Source organism: Mauremys reevesii, linkage group 3 (assembly GCF_016161935.1).
Source record: "Mauremys reevesii isolate NIE-2019 linkage group 3, ASM1616193v1, whole genome shotgun sequence".
Taxonomy (NCBI): Eukaryota; Metazoa; Chordata; order Testudines; family Geoemydidae; genus Mauremys; species Mauremys reevesii.
Genome location: NC_052625.1, coordinates 121,416,650 through 121,440,039, shown reverse-complemented (window position 1 = coordinate 121,440,039; position 23,390 = coordinate 121,416,650). Strand labels below are relative to the sequence as shown.

Here is a 23,390-nt window from a genome sequence, read left to right as displayed (position 1 = left end):
TTACTCTGAAATTGCAACAATCTTGCAATTAAAGGCTGAATCAGAATGCATATACAAACTCATTCACATATGCCAAACACACAAACTATTTTTTAAAAGTATAAAAACAAATAAATAAATGGCCAGCACATCCCTTGGCCAGCGCTGCTTCCCGCAGCCCCCATTGGCCTGGGACGGCGAACCGTGGCAAGTGGGAGCTGCGATCGGCTGAACCTGTGGACGCTGCAGATAAACAAACCGTCCGGCAGATTTCACTAAGGGGCCGCATGCCAAAGGTTGCTGATCCCGGCATTATATATTAGTCTTAGTAGCTAGTGCCCTTTATTCATAGCATTGCCAACTCCTACGATATTACGAGACTACTACAGAGAAGCCCATGAGGAAATTAATAATTCTGTATTCAGGGCAGAGTTTGGATAAAGGGCAGTAAATAAGGGTGGGCAGTAAATAAAGCATGATCACACACTGAATGAGAAGAATAAAAAATATTAAATAGCTATTGATTTAGTAAGCACTGTTCATCCCAATGAGGTTCTGGGGGAAAATAGTATTTAATCATTGTGATAAATAGTTCAATTTCCCACAACATCTTTGAGAAACTTTATAGAAGTCTATTGCATTGAATGCAAAGTTTATGTATTATTGCAGGAGTGGAGGTAACTTCCCGGGAGGTTCGGAGTGGGGGTGTGTGAGGTGGAGACAGGGTCAATACAAACCTTGGGAAGAGTTATGAGCTTCAAAGGAGTATTTTAAACAATGTGCCCAACAAGAAGGAACTTCTGGGACAAAGTTAAGTGGGTTTCCTATTCAATACCTAGGGAGGTGATTTCAAATTCCTACCTCAGACCCAACCTTTTGAAGCTACTCCTGAGGAGGGAACCTGTTCCTGGCATCTGAATATCAAAGGCTGAAGCTGTATAAAGGAGAAACTGACTTATTCATGGCTGTTCTTGTTATGGACTTGTAACCTGTGTGGGATCTGAAGGACTGAATGCCTACCAGACCCCTTGTTGGAGCTGGGGGTGATCTCTGATAAGCTAATCATCATTTGTGTAGGTTCTTTTTTTTTTTAAATATGTTTTCGCTGTAATGCTTTTACTTTAAGAATAAATGTGCTTGCTTAGAAAGAGTTGAGAGTAAACTATGGTGGGCAATAACACTGTTTATAGCCCCAGTGCAGACACTGGCTGTTTAGGCCACCTGGCTTGCTGGGAATAACACAGTATAAGCAGGGAACTGTGAAGCCTAGAAAAACCCTGGTCAAGAGGGAGAAGGAGACATGGGTCTCCGCCCAAGAGAGGTGACAGCAGGGGAGCCAGAAACTTTTAAGTGGGTGCCCTTGGTGGACCACAGAGGGGGAATACAAGTGCAGTTACTCTGAAATTGCAACAATCTTGCAATTAAAGGCTGTATCAGAATGCATATACAAAAAGGGGCTGAGTTAAGCTTACATGCACAACCTTAACAATCTTTTAATACAGTTTTTTTTAAATATATATATTACAAATTACATGTCAAAGGAAAAGTGTCATATCATGTTATGAAAGGCACCTATGACTGTCATGGAATTTTCAGAGGAACCAATCAGGAGTAGCAGCAACAAAAACACAACATGTACTGGATGACAAACAGAATGTTTAGTTTTAAGATCAAAACAGTTTGGGAGAAGCCATTTGAACAACTATAATGATAAAACAGCAGGTTTGGTCCTGGAGTCACAATGAAGGGGTTACTTTATATATTTATTAATCATATCAAATCATTTATGTAATCTGCTGATTCAGCCATATAAGGATGCAGGGAAGAGCTCTAAATGATTGGGAATTCCACTGCCAAATCTTTATTTTCCTTAAATTGCAACTGTACTGCAAGTACACCTCTACCACAATATAACGCTGTCCTCGGGAGCCAAAAAATCTTACAGCGTTATAGGTGAAACCGCGTTATATCGAACTTGCTTTGATCGGCCAGAGCACACAGCCCTGCCCCCCCGGAGCGCTGCTTTACCGTGTTATACCCGAATTCATGTTATATCGGGTCGCGTTATATCGGGGTAGAGGTGTATAGTGTATTTTTGTGCATAAAGAAATCTCATTAACTTCCTTGGTGCACAATGCAGTTAATGATAGGCATTAAGTACCTGTATTTTGACATATTAACAAATTTCCTGCTGCATATTTTCTAACTGCAGTATTTACAGGAATAAACCTATCTTCTGTTTGTTAAACTTCTTTTAGCTTGTCACAGTAGGAACTGTTGTGGTTTCCTCTCTATGAAGTAAACTTGTGTACTCTCAACTAAACTGAGGAATGTATAAAGGAAACCAATTAAGTACGCTGTGGCACAAAACGGGCATATCACAGCCTTAAAAAATTACAAGACGATTTACTAGCAATATTTTGCCTGGTATTGGTTTCTCTTTCATAGCAATAGGAGCTCAGGAATATGGAGAGCACACCTCTTAAAGCAAACAAGTATGGCTAAGCAAATTTTCGCTTGCTATCATTTTCACCCTTGACAAACATGTTACATATTTTTAGGCAACCTACTGGACAGAAAAATCAAACATTTTTAAAGGATACTAAAACTTTCCACTATTTTAACCTTATTAAATGCAACATAAGATGAGTATCATAGCAAGCTATTATCAAGGTAGTCAGGCAGCATAGGTCCCAGCAACAATTGTTAGTTAAAAAACCAAATATATTCATATTACAATGAACTAAACCAACTGGAAGAAATATTTAGAGATCTCATATTGCTGATCCAACTGAGAAACAAATACGTGTAGTGCTGCAATCCATCAATACTAGAGGCAGTCAGTAAAAATTAAAATGGCAACAACATTATTAAGGGCCTACATGCCATGCAAGTGATGGGAGGCGCCACTCTGAATACTATTTATGCTAAGAAATTGACTCACTTCTTCCAACACTTATCAGCAGTGGTTCATGTTGAACTGGAGCAATAAAAAGTCTGACACCAATTGAAACAGGACAAAACCCATGTTTAGCACCATTACAGAAAGCACAGAAGGAAGACAGTGAGGTTATTGGATTGGGCACTGGACAGTCAGGGCTTGGCTACACTGGAGAGTTGCAGCGCTGGTGGTGGCTTTACAGCGCTGCAACTCACTCACCGTCCACACTTGCAAGGCACATACAGCACTGTATCTCCCTGGCTACAGCGCTGGCTGTACTCCACGTCTGCCTGGGGAATAACGACTGCAGCGCTGGTGCTGCAGCGCTGGAATGCCAGTGTAAACAGTGATTAATCTTACTACGCTGTAACTGACCTTCGGAATTTTCCCATAATGCTTTTAACTAAAGAACTCTCTTTGTTTTGTTATGATGCCTCTCTTTGTTTTGTTGTGAACTCGGGGCTCCTGGAGCTGCTTTTCTAAAAAACAAACACAGCTACTGTTTGCTGTGAATGAGGCAGGCAGGGGGATGAATGTCCACAGCTAGTGTTTGCTTGAGGAGAAAAACAGCACGGCGGGGCGGGGAGGGGAAGGGAGTCCATCGGAGCAGCTGCTTATCTGGTCTGAAGGCTATTTGCATTTAAGAGTGTGGGGGAAGTGGTCGGAATTTGCAAGGCAGGGAGCTGACACAGTGTCAGCTCCAAAAATCCACTCTCTCCCCCTCCCCCACACTCCCTGTCACACTCCACCCCACCCCCTTCTTTTGAAAAGCACGTTGCAGCCACTTGAACGCTGGGATAGCTTCCCATAATGCACCGCTCCCAACAACACTGCAAATGTGCCCACACTGCAGCAGTGGTAGCTGTCAGTGTGGCCACACTCCAGCGCTTTCCCTACACAGCTGTACGAAGACAGCTTTAACTCCCAGCGCTGCACACCTGCAAGTGTAGCCAAACCCTCAGTATTGGACTAACTTGGTTCCCAGTAAAGTCAATGGTAGTTTTACCACTGCCTTCAATGGGAGCAAGTTAGGCCAAATGCTGAACTCTTTTGGGGAAAAAAACCCCCAAAAAACAAAAACAAAACCCCACTTTTCGGGTCTATTCTCAGCTCTGCTATTGACTCATTGTATAAATTTGGATAAGATGCTTTGGCTAAGGCCCTAACTTCACTGAAATAAATCCAAATGTCTCATTTACTTCAGTGGGTAATGCATGAGGCCTTTAACCTCTCTGTGCCTCAGTTTCCCCAACTTCAAAATGGAAATGATACAACAAGTATTTTGAGTATCCATGGGTAGAAAGGGCTAAGTATACTGTTATTAGTGTTGACAGAGATTTAATGATGTTTCAGGGCTCAGGAAAGAACATCTGCCATTAGTAGACAATGGAAATTTCTGAACTATAAACATTGTATGTGTTTCAGTTTGATGGTCACCCCTAAAAGCACTTTAACTGCTATTCCAAAAAACTTACACCTCTGCAAGGTTACAGCTTTCTAAAGCACCCGTGAGCAACATTCTGTTTCAGAATGAGTTACTGCTTTAATCACTGTCATGATTTTGACCTACATCAATCTACTTTTTAACTCTGAAATGCCAGTATCTTATTTTAGTTAAACTGCAAGTCCACATCATCAGAATCATCAACAATGGAATGGTCTAAGTGACTCTGCAATAAGGCAATGACCCAGAAGAAGAAAAAATTTAGTTAGTTTCTGGTAAGTCTACGGGTTTTTTTTGTTTTGTTTTGGGGGCGGGGGGCATACTTTTACTGTTTGCCAGAAATTAAGCAGCACTTCTTAAAAAGGCATTTACAGCTACAAGATATAAATGAAAATTTATCCCATTGAAAATAGTCTTAAAGTTTTAAAAATGACAATTTTGCCTATTGTGCACAGGGAACAAAATCATCTCGGAATTAAAAGTCTAGTGTTTAAATACATTCTAAGCTATTTCGCAAAGGATTCAAAAACATTGTTGAAAAAATTCAAAGCCTGCTTCTCTAGACAACACAATTCAGACAGAAATTGTTCTATTTTTTATTAAATGGGTTTCTTTAGTTACTATTTTCAAACATTTATAAGATAACATCAACAAATCATCTTAGTATAAATACATTTTCTGAAGTGGAAAAATAGTCAAACTGCCAATGTTCTAATTAATTATTTTAATTTCTGTGATGATTATATTTCAAATTGTTGCATAGTTCCATAAGCATTTTACCAGGAAAGGAGGTGGGGCTTTATAAAAATGCTAGCATTATTCAGTCAACTCTGCAGTTCTTTTTTTTTTTTTTATTATTTATCCTGTGTCAACCTCATCATCAGACCTCTCTCAGAGATCAATTTAGAGCACACAGTCCACCACTTATTTTTTTTCCTAGTTTAAGTAGTAAAAAAAAAAAAAAAATGAAAATTTATTACTACTTTATTACTACACAGCATGTAGAAGCCATAGTTATGGACAAATCCGCATTGTATTTTGTACAGCATCTAATAACAGAGACAGAAGAGAACAAAGTCTAAAGTCTTACTCTATACTATACTTTATAGCACTGCTTTCTTTCACTTGGAAAAAAAAAAAAAAGTGCCAAAAGTTCAACACTGTAAAAAAGTGCCAGTGTAGTAAAGTGTGTGTGTACTGGCTGCTGTTGGTTGGGGGGAGTTGGGGTTTTAGAGCGGAGGTTTCTTTCTCTCTCTCCATCTCTCACACCAGCCCACACCGCGTTAAGCCCCGTCCTATGTGCCAAAACCAAAACTAACTAAACACTGCAATGCTGCAGCAGCAGCAGCAGCTGCGTAAGCAGCAGCTGCAGTAGACACTCACTCACTCACTAGGAGGCCTTTTCCCTTTTTTGCCTGAATCTAATCTTTCCCAAGAATGATAGAGATGATGATGGAAGGAAGAATTCTTCCATCTGAAATACCATACATTTCTTACGTTGGCTTAGCTGGCTAGCTCAGCTGCAAGCTCATTCTTCACCTACAAAATGTCAGCTAATCCTAGACCTAAGTATAGACACCTGGCCTTAAAATTAGATATTAAATACATGGAGATGGACAAAAACAAGAAAACAAAACAAAACAAACAATAAAAAAATATAACATACGCAAATGCAGTCAAAATGCAGCCAGTATGTCAAGTTTTTTTTGTGTTGTAGGCATTTTGAAGGAGGTTTAGGAGGGGATTTGGGGAGGGAGGGATAGGGAGGAGGGTATATTTAGGGAAGTGGGCAAGTGTGATGAATGGCATGGAGAACACAAGAACAATTTAGAAATGGAAAAACAGTGACATATGGAACACACAAGTGAGGTGGGGGAGCTCAATAATTGGATGAGGGTAATAGATAGGGTGGGGATTGACTGTGATGGGCCTTGACACTGTTTATAAACAGCTTATTCCTGATGTGACAGAGAAGAGGAAGCCAGTGAAGTGATGCAAAAGATCAAGTGGTGATGAGGTTGGCAGTGAACCACCCCCCTCCTCCCTCCCCCTCCCCTCCTCCTCCCCGCCCCCGCCCCGCGCCCCCCGCCCCCCCCCCCCCCCCCCGCCCCCCCCCCGCCCCCCCCCCCCCCCCCCCCCCCCCTCCTCCCCCCCACCCCCCACCGCCCCCCCCCCCCCCCCCAGCCCTCCCCCTCCCCTGCCCCCCTCCCCCCCCCCTCCCCCCTCCCCCTCAGCCCCCCCACCCCTCCCCAGCTGCTGCCCCCCCCCACCCCCCCAGGACCTGCCCCCTCCCCCCCCCCCTCTCCCCCCCCCGCCCCCACTCCCCCCCCTCCCGCCCCTCCCACCCCTCCCCCATCCACCCACCCTGCCCCTCCCCCCCTCCCTGCCTGCCCCCTTCGCCGACTCCTGCTCTCTTTTACAGCTGCCCTGCAGCTGCAGCGACCAGCACCAGCACCAGCGGCGCACCAGGCACTGGGCCGGGCCGGGGCACCGGCGGCGCACACCAGCCCAGGGCCGCACTGGGCCGGGCCCGGCGGGCTGGGCCGGCTGGGGGGCTGCCGGGCCGGCTGGGGGGCTGGAGCGGCCGGGCGCCAGCCAGCGGGGGCCGCCGGGGGCCCGCCAGGCCCAGCGCCAGCAGGAGCGCCGCCCGCGCCCGCCGCCCGGGCCGCCGCGGGCCGCGGGACCAGGCCGCGCACCGCAGCGCCCAGGCCAGGCTGGAGCAGGCTGAGGCGGGGCCGGGCTGGGCTGGGCAGCGGGCTGGGCTGAGCTGGGCTGGGCGGGGGCGGGGGCCGGGCTGCTGGGGCCGGAGAGCAGGGGGGGGGGGGCCTGGGGGGGGGGCCGCTGCTGGAGCCTCCGGGGGCCTGGCTGCCTCCCCCGCCGCCCTGCCCCAGGCCCTGCCGCTGTGCTCTGCTTTCCCCTGCTTCCGCAAACTCCTCTGGGGTGGAGCAGGGGGGAGAGAGAGGGGAGGAGAAGGAGGGGAGGGGAGGGAGGGGAGGGGGAGGAGAGCTGAGGGGGAGGAGGCTTGGGGAGGAGCTGAAGTCGGGGAAGGCGGTTCTGGAAACCGCTAAGCCTTTAACCGGTTCTTCAAAACCGTTCTTGAACTGGAAGCTCATCAGCTAAAAGTAACTACTCACTACATTCTGAATGGATGCTTGCAAAACATCTTTGCAGCACCATTCTTCACATGAATCAAGCAAGCAGGCAGAGACTGCACTAACTAAGATGAGAAGAGCAGAGAGAAGGGAGCAGATAACAGCAAGACAGGATGGAATGGAGTATGAATGGATAGGAGAGAGATGATGATAGGAGAAGTCTAGCAGATGTTGAGAATAGATTAGATGAGGACCTAGAGATAGAAAATATGTTATGCATAGGAGTTATGCAGATTGTGATGTGATGGTGAGGGTTAAATATGAGTGAGAGGCAGATAGGGGGGGTGAGGTTATGGGAGGGAGGATAGGGGGAAGATTAGGAGCTCTGTTTTAGCAGAGAGGAAGAAACTAGGAAGGAGAGGAGAACACAGAGAGGAGCTGAGAGGAGAAAGAGAGGTAGAGCTGAGGGAGAGACATAGACAGAGAGAGTGTCAAGTGAGACAGAGACAGAGAGAACACAAGACAGAGACTACAAGAGAGAGGATGAGAGGTTGACAGAGGAGAATAGGAAGGAGAGTTGGGAGGATGTGGAGAAGGCTTAGGGGAAGGAAGGAGGGAAAAAGGGACAGGAGGGGAAGAAGGAACCACTCCTTAACCTGAAGCTACACTAAATGCTGGTAATTCACCAACTTAGGGCTTTAACTCAACAATACCTTTACTTTTATGATTAATTAAGCTTTTATGCTTTACACTAAGTTCTGTCATCATTCAAAGGGATTTAATTAATTATTATTTAAAAGTGAATTTTTAGTTAAGACATACTATTGATTAATAAAAATAAAATTAAAAAAAAAAAAAAAAAAAAAAAATAAAAAAAAATAAAAAAAAAAAAAAAAAAAAAAAAAAAAAAAAAAAAAAAAAAAAAAAAAAAAAAAAAAAAAAAAAAAAAAATAAAAAAATAAAAAAAATTATAAAATGTCAACATCAATAACTTTCACATAGATACAGACAAAAAAAAAAAGGACACAAACTTGCAGGATCAGGACACATGTGTTAAGAGAGGTGGAGACAACTGTTTTTGTGTGCTCAGGACAGTAGATAAACTTACTGTGTGTCATATACTTCTCTTATAAGTTATATTTAGTAACATCTAACACCCTTCACAGACTACTCATTGTCTTTTGGCCTGCAACTAACTAATATTACTTGTATCTTACTAAAAAGATGTGTCTATTCTACAAACTTGGCTTAAGCTTTAATCTATACCACAACTATAACAACTGTAAAAACTAAGACTTTTTTCCAAAAAAACAACTCTGCAAACTAAATTTGAATTTAACAAAATTTTAATTTTAACAATTTCTAGATTCTCAAACATTAACCAAAAACAAAAAATTATAAAAAAAGAAATAGACTATAAACCAATCTTTCCTGAGTGTGAAAAAGGAAATCAAGCAACATGTTAATTGCTGATTTTTTTGTAATATCATTTTAATCTTTTTTCAAATATTTTTTAATTCTATTTCTATCTTTTGTTGTTATTACTTTCTATCTATAATCTGTTCATATAGTTTGTAGTATTTTTTAACTTTGTTGTGATGGGATGTATAATGTATACGACAGATAGGAAATCTCTTTATAATGTTCCATGAAAGGGTTATGGAGGCTCTGTGTGCTAAGGTAGGTTGGCAGGGAGGAGGGCTTTAAAAGGAGGAAGCTGCAGTCGGAAAAGGAGAATCCCCGAGGCAAGCCTGGTAGGGACAGACTGACTTGGCTACCTTGCTATGAGTCCAGTAAAGCTGTTACCCAGGTACCCTTCAAGTAACGTGATGCCACTGAACTTTTTGCTTACCCCAGGGAGGGACTTGTTCTCTGTTGTGTCTAAACTTTTGCCCCCCCATAAACAAAGTAAGCAGGCCCACAAGGGTGGGACTCACTGCAGGGACTAAGAAGCTGGAGCCTGGACTGAGCCAACCCTGTGGTGGTAACTAGGCATCACAAGGAGCCTCAATCCAGCTAGACAGGTGCCACACGGACTCCTTTTACAGTAATACTGTTTCAAACACAATTATCTCACTAAATCAATTCCTTGCCAGTACAAGAGCCTCAGGCACTGGTGCACCTCAGTCCTTTCTGTTCTCTGCCTGTAGCACACAATAGTTTAGGCTCTGTCCTGAGGTCTGTAATACTTCAATCTAATTTTGGTTGCTGGGGATGGCGTAGGGGTGGCTGGGTGCTGTGTAGTGGTCTGTGATGTACAGGAGGTCAGCATAGATGATCTGGTGATATCTTCTAGTCTTAAACTCTGAAAAGAGATATGAATTGCATAAAGCCCAAATCCTGACCCTATTATGCAGATCAAGCAGCAATGTTGTAAACTGGGGAGTTCCTCCAGGGCATGAATCCTTCCCTTCCCCATTCCAGTGCATATTACATTAGTGGAACTGTTCTGTGCCTTCTATTGCAGTTTTATACAGGGCTTGCACAACACAAGGCAATACAAATTGTATAGCCTACATTTTTGTTTATGTCACACATTTTGTTATGGTTGGGATTTTTTGAAGGGAGGAGTGCTGGTTAACCTATTTTTCTTCAAAGGAACTACTATACTTCAGAAACAATACGGTTATTAGTATGGGCTCAACTTGGAGACATACACAAGTACAAAATAAATTCAACATATATCAGGACTTTACTAGTCTGAGGCCTACACTTACTTAGCAAAGGCAGATACAAGAAATGAGTGTAGTCAGGCTCTCCTAAAAAACACCCTGAGGCAATGTGTTCAGGAGAAGCATACCCCAAAGATGCTGGGATTTTTAGTGTACCTAGTCTGCTTGAGGGCTTCATCTTTGGATCAGCCCCTGACTAATAGTTACCTGATACATTTCAAAGTGTCACCTTCCTCTACCTGCTGGAAGAGAGAACTCTTTTGTCTCTATATTCTTCATCCACAGTCTCCACTACTCTACCCTTCTCCCAAGTCTGCCACCAAAAAAGCGACAATGGAAGCTACTCTATTCCTTTCTCAGACTCAATTATTTGAGTCTTCTTTCCCAGTGAATACCTTCAATACCCACCTCTCTTTGCTACCTTCTCAGAAAGTACAGTATCAAAATGACATGATTTTCTCTAAAAAACTGACCAGAGTCTTGTTAATTGCACTCTGTTCCTAGCAGAGATAGATGCAGCAGGAGCCATGCACAAGCTGTCTGTAGCCTCAGAAAGATAAACACTACACCTTTAAAACAATAACCAGTAAAAAATGTTTTTAAAAGAAACCTTAGGCTCCCCAACTTTCCAGAGAATGCTTATCATTTTGCACAGGTGAATGAGTGGATTTTTTCAAGCCCCGATTTACACAATATTATGACATTTATAAATAACATTTGTGTCCTGATTATCATAACCACATAAAAGAATAGGACAAACTTTATTTTACTATGGTGTTTCAGTGATTTCAAACTGTTAAAACATTCAGTTAAAGTTTAACACAGGAGCTCCACCATTCTTGTAACCCCAAGAAGAATATGCTACGCCTATACAAACAGCTGTATTAAATACTAATATTTTAGACCACTGCAGCTAAATATTAAGGACCTAAATTAATGCTAAAATCCAAACAAAAACAAAGATAAAGTTGAATTGAATTGTCCCCTAGCTTTAATAACATTTAAGTAAAAGTACTTCATACAAATACAACAGATGGCAGTGAAAGTACCCTTAACTTCTGACTCACTTTGGCCCAATTTAAATATATTTCCATACACAATGAAAAATGGTATGTGACTAGTACTGATTTGCTTGTTCCTCAGGTCCAGTCGAAAGTCCTGATGAAACATGCTGAAACATTGGTTGGAGGACTAAAGGGACAGACAGCATCAGCTTTGTCTGTTGTGCTGAAAACCATTCTAGACACATGACTTTTTGCAAGTTTTCACTCTTTTTCCCTTGTAGAACACTAATAACAAACAAGCTAACAATAAATATAAACTTCACAAGGGTTGTTTTGGTAGATATAGGTGAGATCACTTAAAATTCATATTTATAATAAATATTTTCCATCTCTACTGTTAGAATGGAAATACCTGTTCCTGCTGCAAGCTATTATCGTTGTGTTTTTATTTTGTTTTATGTACTGATTGCTGCCATTGTTTTGTACATAATTGTAGTTTTACTCTGGACTTGACTGTATCATATTATTTATACTTATTTATAAAAATACAGTTCAGAATTCCTTTTTAATCAACTGTAACTCTTGTTGGAAATTTCAATATTATGCCTGTATCACAGGAGTATTTTTTCAAGTTGCTTATTCTTTTTAATTGTATTCCAAGAATACCCATACCTTCTAAAAACTGTTATACTCCTTATTATTGACGCCATTATTTTAAGAGTGTTATTAACTAGTGTATAGAAATGTTACAATTCAGTGAATAAAATTTAAAAATAAAACAGTAGCACCCTAGCATTTACTCTTTGGAAGTTCAACTTTTCTTTTATTGTCTTTTACACACACTGATTTCTGAAGCACAAGTCATGTAAACAAAACTTCTTAGACAAAATTCTAGGATTTCAGAAGCACGAGAATATGGATTAAGTGTAGACAATCCCTACCAGCCACGAAGATGGGTGAGAAACTTATAAATTAAACATGCATACTGCTGATGATCCTTATGAACCTGGATTTATATTGATGATATTTAAGAATTCAGGCATATCTTCACCTCCACTTCCCACATCACAAAATAAGGTCACATCCCTGGATATAAAGTTAACTTGACCAAATCTGATTCAGGTGACATTTCAAAAGACTAGATCACATTCAGTGCCAACATACACAGAGATCTAGGAGTAAAACTGCGTGCTGATTTATCTAAAATGGTCTCTTTAAATAATGAGAAAACTCAGAACCACATTTCAAAAGAATGTATGCTGGCAACATTTTTAGAGCTCTTTATTAGGCTGCACTGAAAATACAAAGATAAATATTACAGACATGGTTCCTTGATTTACCGTTAGCTGAGTACGACCCCAAACCTGTAATTTAATCTTAATCTGGACTCCGTGTTTGTATAGAAACCAAACACCTGCTTGTTTGTTCTGGGTTTTTTTTGGTAAGACAGAAACCTTACTGTTACCTATATATGATTATTTAATACTCCTGGCTGGCTGAGTTAACAAGTTATTTGTATATGAGTATTTAAGGTGCTGAGCAGTTATCATAATGGGCCTGATTCAGCAAAGTACTTAAGCCTACGAGAAAGCAGAAGAGGCTATTCATGTGTTTAAAGTTAAGCACAGACATGTTTTTGCTGAATTGGGGCCTCTGTTACTTTAAGTACAATTGATTGTCAGGGCACCTTAGAGGTTTTGGTATGGACTTTTAAAGACAGTTTATGGAAGTGCAAGTCACAGTCTCATAGTTAAGGATGAATTCAGTTTTGTACTGGAAGTACAGGTATTCAAACACTTTGTTACATATAAAGAATAGAGTGTAACCTCCAAAATCGCAACATATACCCGGAATACAGAATAAATTTTAAGAATTTATAAATAAATCCATTAGCCTAATTAAACAAAGATCCTTTAATAAATGTAACACCCTATCTCAGACCACTTTTCACCCAGAATGATCTCAACAGTGGAACAACACTTGAAACTTCCTATTAGCTAAAATTCACTGAAATTTCATGCATGGACTACAGTAAAAGATTGGGTTTTGTTTTTTTAATGATTAATGGTCATTTCCCCCTGTTATTTTTCATAACAATTTCTTCTTCAGAAGAAACTGATAAATAATGTACTACTGAGAATTTCTTGAACTATTTCAAAATGGCTACCATCTCCTATTGTTCTCAATGGGCCTGAGGCCCCACACATTCACAGTCAAGATACCTTCTTTCAAAACCACCACCATTGTCCATTTTTCCCAGTAAAAGTGAAGCCAAGATGACTTCTGGAAAGATGGTAGCCAGAGGAGGCTTACTTAATCTGCTTAACCTGAACTCTACCCTTTACTAATATGAAGAAAAACAATGAAAATAAATCTAATATGCCTTTACAAATCAGATTAAACTAATGTTGGACAACAGACACTATTATGGATTAATCATAATTGTATACCTATTGCATATTGTCACTATAGGGCAGAGTTAAGGTTGTCTGTGTGTCTGTCTTAACGGTGCATCTCCATTTGGATTTCTTTTAAATGTAATCATAACCTGAATTTCCTGGGTTTGTAATACACCTCTACCTCGATATAACGCTGTCCTCGGGAGCCAAAAAATCTTACCGCATTATAGGTGAAACCATGTTATATCGAACTTGATTTGATCCGCCGTAGCGCACAGGCTCACCCCCGCCCCAGAGCACTGCTTTACCGTGTTATATCCGAATTTGTGTTATATCGGGTGGCATTATATCGGGGTAGAGGTGTACCTATTTTACTACAGCATCCCTGGAATGTTTTTTACCCTTAAATTACTGACTATCTTAAAATTTTATATTGCTGCCGTTCACTGTAGTAATATCTAAGTGCTGGCAATATAAAAACATGTTTTAAGTACCAAACTCCTTAGAGCAGTAGTGTCCAATTCATGGCCCCCAAGGCACTAAACTGTGGCCCTCAAGGGCAACTTCACTAACAAGAAAAAACAAACCAAGATCTTATACTCAACTCAACAGCACTTCTCTGTTTGCCTGTCTGCAAGGCAATAACATGACCACTACAGCTCTAAAGGGGAGTCCTGTTTTCAAACAAACAAAAAAAAAAATGAAACAAAATAACATGATACAGGCATTAGTTATTTACTTGCTTATACTCTTCAAAATAGTATGTAAGTAGACTACTGACGTGTTTAAGATGCAATGCTAAAATACTGACATTTCAAGAGAATTGAAAAAAATAAATAAATTTAGAAATGCTTTGAAAACCCTTTTGGAAAGTATGGAGAGGAGGAAGAGAAGTAGCACTTTGGCACCACTATTAGCACCTTCCACCTTAACAGAGCAACCCTTTCTATACATACAGTTGGTGCACAGTCCTGCAAACACTTTTGCACATATATACCATTATACAGATACTATGGTGATGGGCACAGGCAAAAATATGAATAAACAGTCTCATCACACTCAATAAGACAACTCACATACAAGTATCTACCAAATTGAGGGGCCTTAGTTTCAGAAAATCAGTAGTACTTCAATATCAAAATATTACTCATATCCAGATAAAAACAGAATTCATGATTTGTGTTCTGTTACTGCTAACAGCTCATGTAAAAATTAAGATGACAGTTGAAACAAGTGATCTGAGTAAATGTTATAGGCAGTGTTGCTGTAGCCATGTTGGTCCAGGGTATTAGAAAGACACAGTGGGTGAGATAATATCTTTTACTGGACCAATTTCTGTTGGTGAGAGACAAAAGCTTTCGAGCTTTCAAAACAGCTCTGCCAGCAAGCTTGGAAGCTTGTCTCTCTGACCAATTTTGGTCCAATAAAAAACATATGATCTCACCCACCTTGTCCCTCTAATGTTGGTACCCTCACCAAACAGTGTTTTGCTGCAGTTTCATGACCCCAATGATGGCTTCAAACTAAAATATGCAGGTGCTTTTAAATCCTTGTAGCCAGCTACTAGGTTGTCGTTTTAATTACTACATACAATAGAGTAACATGAATTTTAAACTGCAGTGAGTCTATTGATCATGTTCCAAGTACCAATATTGACCCAGGTGAGTTGTTTCAAAATTTGAAACTGTATCCTTCATGTTGAGCACCAGGTCTTTTGATTAAAGGTCTGTAATAAAGACAAAGACATTTATTCTCATCATAGCTTGTAACTGTATCATCAGTTCCTTCGAATAAGCAGTTTCCATTTCAACTAGAGGTCTCTAAAACTTAAGGTTTCCCAAAACTGATATCATGAAAACTACAGTGCACAAGATAAATCATTTTAATGGCTATTTTTAAAAGATAAAGACAAAAAAACCAACTGTATATATCAAAGATGTATTAAAAGTAATTGGTCAATAGAAAATTATTTCACTAACATAAAGAAGCTTATCCTCACTTTTCAAGCACTCACTCCCAGAGACGAGGTGTGTGTATGTAGGGATGCAAGGTCACGGTGCACACCCAGATTTCTGTCAGGGTTTATATGCCCTACCACGAACCCCACTGTATACCACCAGAGCCTTTAAATCAGAGGTTTTCAAACTGAAGGCTGTGGAGGAACATTCGGGGGGAGGAAAGGGGAGAGATAAGCAGCAGCATCTGGCAGCTGGGGTGTTTGGGAGGGAGCACTACCTTCACCCCTTGACTCACCTCTTTTGTTTGGTTTCGGGGGGGGGGGTGCAACCAAAAATTGTAACTTAAACTGGGGGAGGAGGCTCAGCTCAAAAAGTTTGAAAACCGCTGCTTTAAATTTTGCCCCCACTATCAAGAACATTGCCTCTACTCACTCCACAACTCCAATATCACCTTTAGTCTTCATTACTTCTTATACCCTGTCTCAGTCCCACCTCTCATGCTGCACTGAAGCACCTCTCTTAAACCTCTCTTAAATGTTCCCTTTTTCTCTTCCCTCATTCAAGATTTAATGATTGTTTTTCCCAGTAATTATATGTGGATCAGCTTTCCAAATCAATATTTGCCATGCATCTTCCTTCCCCTTCAAATAGCTCATAAAACGCACCTGTTTCACAGGGTACAATAAAACTGAATAGTACTTCCATCACATGCGATCCATGTTGATTTTGTCTATTGTAACTCCTCAGTAGACCACCATATTATGGCTATATACATTACATTTTTCAAGCAGGAACTTGTCATATCTAATGTACAGCAACACACACATAAATAAAACCATAAACATCAGTCTGGAAAGCACTCCTGTGAGATAGAAGACAACTTCGCTCATTACCAATGAACGCGATCTACTGAATTAATTTGTACTCTACTTTGAAATATTTTCCATCTCGGCTACTGCTACTACCCAAGGGATATTCTGCACACCCATATCTTGCTGCCAGGAAGAAACAGGATTAAAACCAAGGCCAAGGTGCTTTCTTCCTACAGTCAACTAACTATTTCTGCAATAGGCCACGCTGTAGCTTAATCGTAAGGGAGTGATCACATAAAAGGCAATTTAAGTTATTTCTGAATCATACAGAGGAAAGAGAGAGCTAGAGTTAGTGGTCAATCTAACTACACATCCAGGTTCTTACACAGTGCACATCACCATAACATCCGAGTGCCTCGAGTTTTTAAAACATATTCTCCCCGGCTTCCTTCTATAGGGAACAGTGCTTTTTTGGTTATAGAGTCTTAAACGCGTTCACCTGGTTAGGTGGGTTTTTGTTTTTTTGAGTTGTGAAAAAAATATTCTAAGAAAGCTCCGCTGAAGTCGTGTGTTTTTGTACTAGTCTATGGATTAATTAGTCTAGCAACCCATAGCTGCCATGGGAGGCCTAGCTACAGCTGAGGAGAGCAAGAGGTGTCCCAGCTAGCTAGGGCCAAGTGCAGGGAGGACTTTGAACAGCAGAACGGACACCTTGAATCCCAGTCTATCCAATGGGAGGCTAGTGCAGCAATCAGGGCACTGGGAAAAAGTTCCCCTCAGCCGATCAAGCCCTTTTCCTTCCCACCTCCCCTAACGACTCAACCCCCGGCCACCCAGCTCCACCCCCTTCATGCCCAGTCCTTTCCCCCTCACCTCCAGCTTGTGGTTGATCTGGGACACGGTCTGCGCCTTGTGGCAGAGCTGGGCGAAGCAGGAGCTGAGGCTGGTCATTTTCTGCCGCCCCTCGTAGGTGATGTCCGCTTGGTCGGGGTCGATCTCCCCCAGCAGCAAGTCCACGTCCACGAAGGCCTTATCGAACTCCTTCTCCAGCACCTCCAGCCAGCGGAACATCGACACCCCCCCGCCCGGAGAGGAGGCAGCGGCGGCGGCGACCCCCCCGCCACAGGCCCCGGAGCCCGAGCCGCACGAACCAGCCCCCATACCGGACATGTTGACACCCCTCGCGGCCTGCGAGGCACCCCCTGCGCGCGCGCCCCCCTTCTCCTCAACGCCCGCGCGGCACCCAACACACACCTGCGCGCGCCTGCCTGCCCGCCCCCCTCAACGCCCGCAGGACGCGGCGGCAGGAGCCTCCTCTCGGGTCTGGTGACAGTGGCTGAGAGAGGAGCGACGCGTCCCTACAGCGCATGCGCTCGGATGCCGAAACAGGTTGCGAGGCGGCGCTCTGTCGGTGGGCTGAGATCGTCGATTGACTTGTGCTGCCTGCCACAACTGAGACCGCAGCTCAGGGAGCATGGCCGATCCCCGCCTCAGCGATCTCAGCCCCGCTGCACCACTCACACTGCGCAGGCGCTGCCTGCTATGCGCGTTGCTAAGACTGCGCCGGGGGTCGCGGCAGTTCCGGGCAGCGCTCGTCGCCCCTGCCCCTTCTCCAGCCCGTCGCTGCAGGGAGGGAGGGAGCCGGCCCGCCCACACCCCGCCCGCTGCAGCGCAGCGCAGCGGCCTTAGGGGGCTTCCCCGCAGCCTGCAGGCCCTGAGTCGGGGTTGGAGCTTAGACAACGGCCTGGGAGGCGCCCGCGGCTGCCGCGCATTAGCGGCCTCTGCCTGTGGCCAGGCTGCCGCGTGCCTGCGTCTCTCGGAGCCTCGCGCTCTCGGGATGTCAGCGGCCGGGCGCGCGGCCGCCCCCCCCCGGCGATGTGGCCACCAGCAGCTGTTGGAGCATCTGCTGGGGCCGGTAGCCGCGTGGCCGGTCTCATTGTGCCCCCTACTGGGCCCGCGCAGGGAAAGCAGCCGGGGGGGGGGGCAGTACGGGCCCTAAGCTCCCCTCCAGCCCCACCGCCAGCGAGTGAACCCCTCAAACACTTGAATCCAGTCAGCCCGTCCTCCCAGTCCTTACAACCCCAGCTGGCCCCGTCTTCCCCACAACGTCCTTCCTGGCCACCTCCAGTTTTCCCCAGAGCGTGACCCCAGCCTTTCCCCTCGACGCCCGGCAGAAAAGTAGCTGGCCCTAGCTTCCCAAAGCTATCCATCTGTCCCCGGAAACCCCCACAAATCCAGCTTCCCTTAGCTGCTCCCGCCATCTCTGCTCTGCCACAGTTCCCAGACACAATCCCAGCTTCCTCCCCACACAGCCCCCGCCTTTCAGCATGTAACCATCAGTCACAGCTGACAAATTTTGTGCAGCTCCATGTCTTGCCCCTACCACTGTTTTTTGTTGTGTTTTTTGGGGGGGGGATGGATGGGGGAGTGCATTGACTTTAAGATGAAGCCAAGGCTATGGTCATATAGGAATTACTTGTAAATGTGCAATTTACTAAATGAGCCATACCATATATTTGTAAGCTACATAAAATGTCACATGTGGAATACAATACTTGCCAGTTACGCCTTTTCTGAGCCTCAGTTTCCACATCTGTAAAATGTTCTGATTAATTACCTCATGGGAGGAATTAATGTTTGTAAAGTGAACTCCTTGGATAAATGCTGCTGAAGAAGAGCAAATGCTTGGTATTATAATGTTATTGCTGTCTGGTAATTACCAATTGCCCACAACCAGCCAATTCAAAGACCTAATTCTGCAATCCACATTCAGGCAAAACTTGACTTCAATAGGGAGATTTTTTGCTGAGTGCAGACTCCACCCACGATCAGGTCCCTGATCTAAAGGGAGAATTTTGTTTGTGGAAGGACTGAAGATTCAGTCCCAGATGAGGACTTTGATATTCAAGTGCTGCCATCTGTTGGTGGCCAGAAGTAAAGGCACGTATTGCAACTATTTTCAGAACAGATTTAAGATATAGTCAGTCTCTGAACTGTAATTAAAGTAAATCCAATGCAGGGGGGCAATTATTCCATGGATTCAAAAATCGATACCTTTTCCCCCCTTGCTAGTGTAATAGTGAAACTTCCCATTGTTGTCCTTTTTGTAAATAATTGGACAACAGAGAATTTTTTGATTAAGACCACAGTTCTGTGTTAATCCCAACAATCAAGGATGAAAATAATCATTAGATTCCCCAACAAGTCAGATTTATGGTGTAGTGAAAATTCCACTCTGAGCCAAAAGCTTTCCTACTGTAAATTGCATTCATAACAGCACCTTGCCACGGTAAGCCAAAGACTATTCTAGTTCCACTAAACTGCCAGAAATGTCAAACCTGGAAGAAGGGCTGTCTAGCTAAAAGAAATAATCTGAAGGGGTAAAAGAGGGTAAACAGGCCTCACAAAGTTGGCTTACTCATGAAAACAGAGATTTTTTTACGTTTAGATGAAACTGAGCCCCGTGAACCTAGGAATTCCACCTAGGAGGAAGGAAGGAAAAAACTCAGCCTATATACTGCTCATTCATTTGATGAACAAATGGCTAGTCTTCTGTGTGAGAAGGAAAAGACCATAGGCTACCTGTCTGCAGTTAGTGCTCCCCCAGCCCAGATCTCCACACACACACTGTAACTGGGGTTTACAAACTATTTGGAAATCTCATGAAAGAGAGACTCTTCATGCCTCACTGAGGGAAAGACAAGACAAAGGAGAGGGCTAATGAGATCATTTTTGGTTTCGTTGAACGTGCCTGCCTGGGAGTGTATATGGGAAGAGGGAGTGTGGGTTTTTTTGATAACTGTATTTGGAATATTATTCTGATCAAAGAGTTGTTTTTCTTATCTGAGCTCTGTGGTGTATCTTCTGTTTGCCCTGTGTTGGGGCCACTTGGTTTTATAGTTCCATGTGACTCCCAGATGGTGAAGGAGAGCTCTGTGTAAGTGCAAAAGCTAGTCTCTCTCAATACCAGAACCCACCTTATCTCCCAGAGATTAAGTTCTTTCTTTAGTTATTGTTCAGGGATTGCACTGGACGTAGGGAATTGGTGTTTCTCACCCATCTTATTCTCCTCTGTTGAAGTCTTCAGTCTTCTGAGTGTCTTTGTTGCTTGCAGCATAGGTGGGAGCAGGAGAAAGGCCCAGCATGTGGCCACTGTGTTCTGTTTTATACACTTAGTCCGTGTGCTTGGAGACCACAAGTCCAGGCATGTCTGGTGGGCATTGCTGAGTCCCCAGTCAAGGCTGAGCAGTTCCCCTGGTGTGGCCTTATGGAGATGAATTATTGCATTGTAGTTCCCTTGCTGGACAATGGCTGGTGATTACTATTCAGCACCACCCCCACCCCCCCAGTGCACCCTCTCCCCTGGGTGTTGGTTACCTCCCTAGTCATTAGCTCTGGAGAGTTAGTATCTGGGTGCTTCCCAAATCCACATGGCAAATTCATGGCAACCATACAACACATTCTCATAACTTCATATGCATTAATGATATACATATTTAGATAGAACAGTGACCTTCAGCCAATCATAACCTTTTCCCTGATACCTCACATGGCACGCTTTACATGCAATATCACAATTATATACAAATGAGGAACATGGTTACAAGACGCTCCCCCAGGGTATAGTATGTCACAATCTGCTCAATGTGCAATGGCAGTCAAAAAAGCTAACAGAATGTTAGGAACCATTAGGAAAGGGATAGATAATATGACAGAAAATATCATAATGCCGCTATATACGTTCATGGTGCGCACACAACTTGAGTACTGTGTACAGTTCTGGTTGCCGCATCTCAAAAAAGATACTAGAATTGGAAAAGTCACTAAGAAGAGCAAAAAACATGATTAAGGGTATGGAACAATTTCCGTATGTGGAGAGATTAAAAAAACGGAGATTGTTCAGCTTAAAAAAGAGATGACTAAGGATGGGATATGATAGAGGTCTATAACATTATTAATGGTGTGGTGAATGTGAATAAGGAAGTTTTATTTGCCCCTTCATATAACACAAGAACTAGAGGTCACCCAATGAAATTAATTGGCAGCAAAACACACATACAGCAATATTTCTTCACACGACACACAAGTCAACCTGTGGAGCTTGTTGCTAGGGGATGCTGTAAAGGTCTAAAGTATAAGTGGGTTAAAAAAAGAATTAGATATGAGGATAGGTACATGAATGGTTATTAGCCAAGATGGTCAGAAACACAACCCCATGCTCTGGATGTCCCTAAACCTCTAACTGCCAGATGAGATTCATTCCCTCTGAAGCATCTGGCACCAGCCACTGTCACAAGACAGGATATGGGCTAGATGGACCATTGGTCTGGTCCAGTAAGGCCATTCTTATGTGCTTATGAGTTGGTTCAACCAAGCCCTATCCACTTAAGATGCTCCAAAGTCACCACTCTCAGCAAATTGTACAGAATCATTATTCCCTTTCTTGCATGCTCTGCATGCAAATGACATCAGCTGTTCATTGGCCCTCTGTCTTGTATGATTTGATCAGCAGTGAATTAGTTGGTCTGTTAGTCTATAAGGTGCCACAGGACTCTTTGCTGTGAACACTATTTAGAGTGGCTACAAACTGTTCTACAACTCTATTTGACTGAAGCCAAACTGGTTTGAAATGCTCCTGTATGCCCTTGTGGGAACTGAGCCTAACTGAGTTCATGTCTGACCTCCATCCAAATAACTGCATGAGGCATATAATGCTGGCTGCAATTTCTGCAGGGGAAAGTCTGATGGAGAATCAAAACATTTAATTGTGTCCAACTAGTAAAATGTTATGTTAACTTTGGTCAGTTACATGACAACATTAGTCTATCCATTTGAATTAGGATTTCAATTTTCTTTCTTAGCCTTGATTTAAAATAGATTTCAGTAAATGGCAGAGTGGAGAAAAATATGTGGAATTACATTCATTTCTGCTGCCTCAGTTTAAAGAAAAAAGGCCAAAATAACGCCTCCTACCTAGGCATTAGAACTTCATGCTAACATACCTTCATCTTGCATTTAAAGATATCAGCTTATGTTGACAACTGGCAAAGAGGTTTCTCATACTTACTGTGTAAAATACCTATAGTAAACATTGCCTTTAAACTCACACAACTTGTTATAACTACCGGCCTACCTGTCCCTTCATAGAGTATCACTTGTTCTTGAATTTGGATGATCTTTTCCTGTTTGCTGGGGGTTTGGCTTGGCTTTATCTTACAACTGCATTATCTGCAATGGTATCAGAATTTACCAGTCATTAATTTTTACTTTTTTCATCCCTTGTCAGTGCTACATTTATTTCTCATGTCAATAGACTTCACAGGTCAAACAAGGTTTCCCTTTTGCTCCTCCAGCTCCCAAAGCACTCTCACAGATTAGTCCTTCACTTAGTTACATGTGTTTGTATTAGTATCAGACTGTGGTATTAAACCATAGGTATGTGCTTTGCTGAATTGAAAATAATTGAGATAGGGTGGGATCTACAAAGGTACTTAGGTACCTAAACCCTGGCTTTAGGCATCTATTTCTTGGGTTCAGGCTCATAAATGCCAGTTTTGGCTCCACTGCAATCCACAAAACTCCCACTGAACCATGTAGGTGCCTAAACTCAGTGCCCAAGTTTTCAGGGTAAATGTTCCCCTGGCACCTACGGTTCTGCCTCGGAGCATGCACACTGCTGCCTCCTTCTAGACCTCTAGACACCTATCTCCCACCTACACCCCAGAGGGAATCATGAAACAGAAGATAGATGTTCGGCTGCTTACCTTGTGTGTGGGGTCCAATCCAATAGGTGCCCTTTGAGCACACCAACTGGATTGGGTCCCATTCAAAATCTGGCCAGAGGTGGTGGGCCACCTTACAACTTGTAGCTCAGTGGTTAGAGCACTTGCCTGGAATGTGCAGACTCAGGTTTAATTCCCCTCCCTGTGGTAGAGAGAGAGAAAAGATTTGAGCAGGGGTCTCTCACCTCTCAGAAGAGGGCTTTAATCACTGAGCTCTGAGATAGTCTCATGTGGATTACCCTCAGTCTCTCTGTTGAAGCTGTTCCACTGTGGATAAATCATGAAAGAGTGATTGGAGCAGGGGGAT

The 23,390-nt window shown here is 43.0% G+C and overlaps 1 protein-coding gene and 1 long non-coding RNA gene across 3 annotated transcripts in view; one reads left to right on the top strand and one right to left on the bottom strand.

Annotated features, from left to right (window-relative positions):
• The window catches only part of GOPC (golgi associated PDZ and coiled-coil motif containing), a 44,600-nt gene extending 26,577 nt beyond the window's left edge, over positions 1-18,023 (bottom strand). Inside the window, exon 1 of the mRNA XM_039532039.1 lies at positions 17,175-18,023. Within this exon, the coding sequence (XP_039387973.1) occupies positions 17,175-17,471 (297 nt within the window). The 5' untranslated portion in view covers positions 17,472-18,023. The remainder of the gene's footprint in view (positions 1-17,174) is intronic.
• Positions 1,634-11,725, top strand: LOC120401804. 2 transcript variants are annotated; one of them, XR_005596748.1, is made up of 3 exons: positions 1,634-1,701; positions 4,535-4,639; positions 11,272-11,725. It is a non-coding gene; the product is annotated as an uncharacterized LOC120401804 (long non-coding RNA). The 2 variants fall into 2 exon arrangements; XR_005596747.1 differs by having other exon boundaries at positions 1,664-1,728.
• Positions 18,024-23,390: the final 5,367 nt, after the last annotated feature.